Raw genomic sequence first — 8804 nt, 5'->3', positions numbered from 1 at the left:
TGTGAGCCACCATGTGGTTGCTGGGAATTGAACTCAGGACCTCTGGAAGAGCAGTCAGTGCTCTTAACCTCTGAGCCACCTCTCCAACCCTCTTCTTTAAATTTTTTAAGATTTGTTTTATGTGTATGGTTGCTTTGCAGACATGCACATATGTGCACCATATGTGTGTCCACTGGATCCACTGAAATTGGAATCACAAATGGCTGTGACCCATCATGTGGAATATGGGAAGTGAACTCAGATTCTCTGCAAGAACAGCAAGTGCTCTAACTACTGAGCCCCCTCTCCAGCCCCTAAATGCTTTCATGTATAAGTTGCCTTGATCAAGGCATCTCTTCAGCAATAGAACAGTGACATGACTTACTTTACACCTCTCTGAAAAAGTCACATAAGAATAAATATGGAAACAAAAGCAAATAATGAACTAAACCTCTGAAACCATAAGAAAGCCCCAATTAAATGCTTTATTCTACAAGTTACCTTGGTCTCACAGCCAATAAACCAGTAACACACACACACACACACACACACACACACACACACACGGTGGGGGCATTTTAAAATGAAAACAGAAATAAAGCTCACCACTCTAAATGCATGATGACAGAGTCCTCATTTTGCTGGGAACCCGTTATCTGACACTAGGTTAACATTTATGGTCCTAGGAAACCTACCTTCAAAGTAGTGAAAGGCAGATCCTCCAGGAGAGCTGGGTGGGGGCATACCACGCTCTGGGCTAACCTGAAAGCCATAAGGTACAGATCAGAAAAGAACCCGAAAACCAGTCACTCATCGCAGACGCTCTCTGCCAACTGCTGTCCACACTTGAACTCCAGCGTCACAGCCTTACCTCCTCGCTGAAGTCTACTGCTGTCATAGCATTTTTTGCTGTATATTATAACACCAGTAACTATATATTTTATATTTGTTTACTATGTTGAATCTGCCTCCCACCTTCTTTTGGGGACAAAGTCTTGCAATGATCAGACTGAAGCTTGCTATGTAGACCAGGCTGACCTCTGCTTCCTGAGTGCTAGGACTAAAGGTGTGCACCCCACACCCAGCTTGAGCTGAATATTTCTTAATGTTTTGTGTCCTCTTTTCCCCACAAGTCACACATTGATGCAAACATACATACATGCACACATCCATGCATGTAGGGTTTTTGAGGAAAATGGTGTTTACAGAACTGCAGGTGGCAGTCTACATGAGGACATGGTAGAAGGAAGCTTGCTCTCTTTGCCTGCCTGGTCTCACTCTTGCTAACAAGGCTATTCCTTCACTGGCATTACAGCCTACTTCTTTAGGGTTCTGGTGTATAACTGAAGACATCCAGCTGAGACATCCAGACTCAAAGACTGAAAAACTACTTGATTCTTGGACCTTCTATTGGTAAATAGTCACTAGTTGGACCACAGCCTGTAAGCTATTCTAATAAATATGAACATAGATTCATTCTATCAGTTCTGTTCCTTTAAAGAACCCTAACACAAATCCCTAGTACTACATATGGTGGCAATATGTAATCCTAGCACGAGGGTGATAGAAACAAGAGGATCAAGTTCATGGTCATTTTCAGCTCCAGAACAACTCTGAGGCCAGCTTGGGCTAAATGTCTCAAAAATAAAACAAACCAAAACAAACAAAATCCCACCAGAAACAGAGTTTGGCAACAAAGCATTTCACAACTATGAAATCACTGACAAACATAAAAAGAAGGCTGGCACAGCAGCACTTTCCTTTGTTCTCAGCACTTAGAAGGCATAGTCAGAAAGGTAAGTTTGAGGCCAGCATGTATGTAGTAAGATCCTCTTAAAAAACAACTTGTCTTGCATGTGTAAAACCCTAGGAATTGATCTCTGGTACAACGATAAGTATGTAATTTTAAAAAGCTAGGTGTGCTGGTGCATCCTTGGAATCCTAGCATTGAGGAGGCTAAGGCAGGAGGTTCAGTGGAAGTTTGAGGTCATTCTAGTCTGCAGGGTAAGTCCCCAAACAAATCTTAAAAAGGGGGCTGGGCAATGGTGGCACACTCCCTTAATCCCAGCACTAGGAAGGCAGAGGCAGAGGGATCTCAGTGAATTCAAGGCCAGCCTGGTCTACAGAGTAAGTTCTGGGACAGGCTCCAAAGCTACACAAAAAAATCCAGTCTCAAAAAAACTAAACAAAACAAACAAACAAAAAAGGGATTAGTCTTAAGCAAGCCTGGTGGCTCACATCTGTAATCCTAGTACTCAAGAGGTTGAGGAGGGAGGGCTATGAGTTCTCAGCCATCTGGGTCACATAGTGAGTTCTAGGAAGATCCTGTCTTGAACACAGAAAAAAAGGGGCAAATCTTTTTTTAAATAATAAGAGAACTCTAATAAGAACCTCAAATTACACACAAGTGTTTCTTTGCATGAACATTTACTAAAGCTCTTGCCCCTGAGCACTCCCCTGGCACCCAGCCGCACCTGAGAAATGCTGGACACACTGCTGGTCTTCCTCTTCAGTGTGCCCTCCTGACACACAGTTAGCAGATTGCTGGGTAGGATGGAGCGGAAGTCATTAAAGGAACGCCTTCGGACACCTTCTAGCTCCTCTGGGATTCTCAGGGAATGAGGAGGGACTTTGGGAAAGAGCTTTGAAAGGAGAGATTCTTCTGAGTTGCTGTACCGTCCAAATGATCTGGAGATTCCTATCAGGCATGGGATTGCATACTTGCAAAGGTATTCTAGAAGATCAAGTGAGAGTTATAACACAAGAGTTACTTATGACAGCCACACTGCAAAAATTTGTACCACTAGTTAACATTTTATAAACTATTCCTGACAACTGTGAAGGCTGAGAACAAGCCATAGTTCCAGGATTAACCCAAGGGTTAACTGACGACATTTGCAGTCTGTCATGACCAGGAATGTCAGATTGTATCTCTATCACATTTGCTTTCCTTGGGAGGTCTTGATCTATCCATGGCACATCCCAATCAGTAATATAGTTGGGTCATGCTTAGGTATGTGACCACTCCAGATTACATTGGTTGCCCTATTTACACTCTGGGAAAAGTGACCTATAGAAGTCAACTATCCCCATATTATATAGGGCAAAATGAAGACTCAGAAGGGTAAAGTTACTTGTCAAGGATACTTGGCATTTGTATACAGAACTATGCTCATAACCCCATGTGGCCTCTCAGCATACCAGCACACAAATGTAACCTAATGGAAAAGTTTCTATTCATCAGGTGTGTACAAAGAATAAACCAACAAAACAAAGAAACAGAAAACAAATAAGGGAAGGGAAAGGAGAAGGCAGTGAGATGATTCAGTGGGTAGAAGTCCTACCCTTGCAATCCAATGAACTGAGTTCACTCCTGGATCCCATGGTAGAGGAGAGAACCAACTCCCAAAAGTTAGTTTTCCTTTACAGTTACCTACGCATACCTTTGAACATGAGTACACACACACACACACACACACACACACACACACACACACACTATACACAGATTCAAATAATAAATAAAATTTTAAAAATTGAAAATAAAGTAGTCTAGAGGATTTCTAATCATACCTTTTTCTTGAATTTCCAAGGTCTGGCACATTCCCAAAAGGACATGCATAACCTGCAAGAGTGCCTCTAAAATCTGTAACAGTCAAGGGCACAAAACAAACCCGTTAACAAAACAAACTAGTATTACAAAATTCAGTCAAAATTTGAAGGTGCTTTAGACATTATCTTGACCAACCCTATCCATTTCCCCACAATAGCTGTGCCAGGGGCTAGCTGCTAACCTCATGGACAAGCTTCTTCTAAGCCTGGACCAGTATTGTCTTCCTAGGTCTTGTACCCACTGCTCTGGGCCATTTTCCTTCGCTTTCTCTAAAAAGGTCTTCAAAACATCTTTTCCTAGTTAAAAGGGCTTAGTTCTTTTCAGTTTCACTCTGCATGATCATAATTCTTCATGACTCTGTCATCTGCTTACCACTGTACAACAGCTCACTTCTCTATATTTCCCATGAAGTGTGGGACTCAGAACACACACATGAATACTCACCCAGAAAAATCCACATTTGCGGGAGTCTAGACTTCTTTGTGGAAGCCACTAGCTTTTAGTTTTTTTGTTTTGTTTTTTGTGAACACTTCACATTGTTGGCTACATAAAACATTTAAATAATCGTCTTCACACATGTTGGCCTTTGCTTTTCTTTCTACATGTTGTTCTTAAGCTATGAAACTTATGCAGCTGGTATTTTTAACTTTTTTTTAATTTAACTTTATTTTATGTGCATTGGTGTAAGGGTGTCAGATCACTGGAACTGGATTTTCAGACAGTTGTGAACTGCCATGTGGGTGCTGGGAATTGAACCCAGGTCCTCGGGAAGAGCAGTCAGTGCTCTTAACTGCTGAGCCATCTCTCCAGCCCTCCCTATTTTTAACTTTTTGTTTGTAGCTCACTAGACAGGGATGCAAAGTCACACAACTAAAAGCAAGAAACAGATGTGACAAGATTTGTTCATAAGTAGTCAATATTCTTATTTCTTCCTAATATTAATAATACTACTGAAATAGTGGGGTAAGAAACGGCTCAGCTATTAAGAGCATTTTCTGATCTTGCAGAGGAGTTCACTTTGGCTCCCGGCACCCACGTGGCAGTTCACAACTGTATGTAACCCTAGTTCTAGGGGATCCAAGCTCCTCTTCTGGCCTCCAGTAGCACCAGGCAGGGGCGTGTGATGTACATACAGAGATCCAGGTAAAATGCTCATACACATAAAATAGAAGCAAATGAATCCAGTGGGCATGAGAATCGTTTCTGTTTTATACACTTTATAGACATAGCCTGACACAGTTTGATTCATTTGTTTTATGCACTTTATACTCACAGCCTAGCATAGTTTTATTCAATGTTTTGAATGAGTCTGCACTGAATGCAGTGAGACACAGAATTTTCTACTGGTGGAGTGATATTAGTGATCAAAATTTCAGATTTTGGATTCTTTGTTTTGTTTTTTTATTTATTTTTTATTTTTTTTTAAATATTTATTTATTTATTTATTTAGTATACAATATTCTGTTTGTGTGTATGCCTGCAGGCCAGAAGAGGGCACCAGACCCCATTACAGATGGTTGTGAGCCACCATGTGGTTGCTGGGAATTGAACTCAGGACCTTTGGAAGAGCAGGCAGTGCTCTTAACCTCTGAGCCATCTCTCCAGCCCCCTTGTTTTTTTATTTTATTTGTTTGTTTTGAGACATGGTTTCTCTGTGTAGCCCTGGCTGTCTTGGAACTTGATCTGTAGACCAGGCTGGCCTCCAACTCAGAGATCTGCTTGCCTCTGGCTCCCAAGTGCTGGGATTAAAAGCGTGCACCACCTGGCTTCAGATTTTGGATTCTTTACTAGTGACATTCAATCTGTACTTTTTCTAATTTCATCAATTTCATTGTTGGCCACATTATTTTGGCAAACTTTATTAATAGATAAAGTCTTATTGTTTAACACCTTTAATCCCAGTACCCAGGAAGCAGAGGCTAGCAGTTATCTGTGAATTCAAGGCCAGTCCACAGTCTATACAGTGAGTTCCAGACCAGTCAGAGCACTCCAGAGAGACTCTGCTTTAAAAAAAAAAAATCAAAACAACAACAAAACCCAACCAACCAACCAGCCAAAAAAAACCAAAAAACAAAAAACCAGCACTGTGATGCTGTTCTTGATTGTCACTAAAATCCGATTGAATGGATACACCTGTGAGGGAATATTCATAATGAACTCATTAGAAATAGGAAGATCCACCTTTGTTCTGGGACACGCCTTCTACTTGCAGCCTATATAAGCACATGAAAGCAGGAAGCTCTTGTTTGCCTGCTTGCCCTTGCTCACTCTCTGGCAAGTCCATCCTTCATGGCATCATACCCTGCTTCTTTGGGACTCTTAGATCTTCTGTTGGTGACAGCCACTGTTGGACTAGCTGGACCACAGCCTGTAAGTCACTCTAATAATCTCATACACACACACACACACACACACACACACACACACACACACACACACACACACATAAAGCTGTTCATTTTATCACCTCTCTTCTTTAGAGACTCCTAACTAATACAGACTTTGGTACCAAAAGTGGTTCTAGGACAACAGAAGTATAGGGTGGATTTTTTAAGTATCTGGAATAGGCTTTCCTATTTGCTGACACTTACAGTTACTGAAGTCTTTCCTATAAGCTTGGAGTATTAAAAGTCATCATGTGAAGTATATTACAAACTAAAGGAGACAAATTCATCTGATTATCCGGATTCACCAACTGTGAGAGGCAATGAACTTAGTGACTCTGTATATAAAACTTTTTTTAATATTTATTTATTTATTATGTATACAATATTCTGTCTGTGTGTGTTTGCAGACCAGAAGAGAGCAGCAAACCTCATTACAGATGGTTGTGAGCCATCATGTGGTTGCCGGGAATTGAACTCAGGACCTTTGGAAGAGCAGGCAATGCTCTTAACCACTGAGCCATCTCTCCAGCCCCCTGTATATAAAACTTATGACAATTTGTGGGAAAGTAAGGAAAATGATGACACCAATGGTTGCTACTATCTCTGCATAAATTGGCAAAAGGAAAGGATGAGCTTCATGCTTGCTTTAGCAGCACATATACTAAAACTAGAACAATACAGAGAGGATTAGAATGGCTCCTATGCAAGGACGACACACAAATTTGTGAAGCATTCCATATTTAAAAAAAAAAAAAAGAATGGGTTTTGAGGTAAAATGAACCAGTTTCCAGCACTCCGAACCATGAAGGGCAACAATGAACTAGTGATGGACTGACCAGTTCCAGGCGCACGTAAATAGTCTAAAGGTTTCGAAGTGAGCCCTAGAGGAGAATCTCTCCAGCAGCCACAGAGCTCAAGGTGCTCTGTGGAAAATCAAACTGAAGCCCTCATTATAAGGTTGGCATAAGTACAGCCTCAGAAGGAGCTGGCAGTTAGAAGGCATTAACTGGTAGAGGATGGAGATGTGTGGGAAGACCCTATTGAAGCTGAGAATTTGAACCCTCAGATTCTCGAGGGTTTATCTCACCTGAGGAAGCAGTCTCCCCACCCTCAGCAGATGTACCTCCACCCCCACACCCTGAAATACTGCCTTTTCCACCTTTGACTAAGGAAATTAATCCTTCACTGTCTGCTAAACCAGCAGTGACTTTCTCTGAAGGAAATGCCAGCAAAGACAATACTGATGTTCCTCAGAGCCCAGCTCTAGGCCTATGACCAGACTTAGGGGAGATAAAGAGAAACGGAGAAGTGTGGTGTACTGCTACTATTACAGAGCTTAATGAGCTTGCTAATTCATGCAAGCAGAAGTCTGGGGAATGTCAGGTCTCAGGTAGTCCAGCAGTCAGTCCAAATATCCTGAAATGAGCATAAATTGGACTGTAGGAGGATTTCTGGAGGTTAGATAAAAGCTAGCATTTTCAAGAACTTGTGAAATTCCTGACAGCTCAAGGACTTCTCTCCACACAGCTACTGATCTTTCTTATAATCCTGCTATTGTCAGAATATGCTTTCTTTCCCTGTTACTTTCCATCCTCTCAGGAAGTCCGGGGTGAACATACCTACTCTCTCTCTTATTTTCTAACTCTCCTTTACTATGCTCTATTCCCTGTCTTTCCCCTTCTCTAATAGGGAATATGTGTGGGAATGGATCACAACGGTGTGGGATAATTGTGGAAGGAACATAAAACTGGATCAGGCTGAGTTTATTTATATGGATCCCCTGAGTGGAGAGTCTAGGAATATGGAAGGAATGCTAAAAAAGGAATCAAAGTTTGTTTGAATGGTTACTGGAAACATTTGTCAAAAGAGAGCCTACTGAAAAGGAGTTGGAGATGTTAAGGCTCAGGGAAATTGCAATCCTAAAGTGGGTACACTGTGTAAAACCTAATCCTCCACACTGGGAAGGCACAGAAGACACACACTTCACCGAGCCTTATAAGTCTTTAAGACACAAACTGTGAGAGGGCCACTGAATCAGTAAAGGCAGGATGATCACAGCTATCACAGTGGGCATGTAATGAGTTCTACTGCTGTGAAGACACACCATGGCCACAGCAACTCTTGTGAGAAAAGCATTTAATTGGGCTGGTTTGCAGTTTCAGAGGCTCAGTCCATTATCGTCAAGGCAGGCAGCAGGCATGACATATGGTGCTGGAGAAGTAGCTAACAGCTCCTCATCCATAAGCAAAGAGAGGGACTGGGCCTGGCATGGGCTTTTGAAACCTGAAAGTTTGCTCCCAGTGACGTACTTCTTCCAACAAAGCCATTTCCTAACCCTTCTTAAATAGTGCCATTCTCTGATGACTAAGAATTCAAATATATGAGCCTACGGGGACCATTCTTACTCAAATCACCATCGGCACCATAGACAAAGCAATGTCTATATGACCTGACTTGTAATGGTCAGCAGAGGCAAAGTAGATTTTATGGTGGCATGACTCCTATGGACCTTTGGTACTGGTTAATCAATCAGGGTATTTATAGGAAGAAATACATAAGAAATCTGCTGCATTTTTATTTGATCTATATAAGCAGAAAAATTCTCAAACTCACAATATTGCTCTCTGTCCCCCAAGTTCTGAGATTACAAGTTTAAAAAAAAGAAAGCTTCTGGTTTCTTGGTTTTAAAAACTGATTTTCTGAATAATAAGTCTGATTAAGAACAAGGTTGAGGCCGGGCGATGGTGGCGCACGCCTTTAATCCCAGCACTCGGGAGGCAGAGGCAGGCGGATCTCTGTGAGTTCGAGACCAGCCTGGTCTACAG

General features: G+C 41.7%; 1 protein-coding gene and 1 non-coding gene across 2 annotated transcripts in view; one reads left to right on the top strand and one right to left on the bottom strand.

The window, feature by feature from the left end:
* The window catches only part of Pi4ka (phosphatidylinositol 4-kinase alpha), a 136861-nt gene that overhangs the window by 99552 nt on the left and 28505 nt on the right, over positions 1-8804 (bottom strand). The window contains exons 5-7 of the mRNA XM_005369994.3: positions 3553-3625; positions 2454-2713; positions 675-741 (exon numbers count right to left, since the gene is read on the bottom strand). Coding sequence (XP_005370051.1) covers positions 675-741; positions 2454-2713; positions 3553-3625 — 400 coding nt within the window. The remainder of the gene's footprint in view (positions 1-674; positions 742-2453; positions 2714-3552; positions 3626-8804) is intronic.
* On the top strand, positions 6621-6723 carry LOC113455626. Its single transcript, XR_003376627.1, has one exon. It is a non-coding gene; the product is annotated as a U6 spliceosomal RNA (small nuclear RNA).

Source organism: Microtus ochrogaster, unplaced genomic scaffold, assembly GCF_000317375.1.
Source record: "Microtus ochrogaster isolate Prairie Vole_2 unplaced genomic scaffold, MicOch1.0 UNK68, whole genome shotgun sequence".
NCBI lineage: Eukaryota > Metazoa > Chordata > Mammalia > Rodentia > Cricetidae > Microtus > Microtus ochrogaster.
The sequence above is the reverse complement of the archived record's forward strand: the minus strand, read 5'-3'. Positions and strand labels throughout refer to the sequence as shown.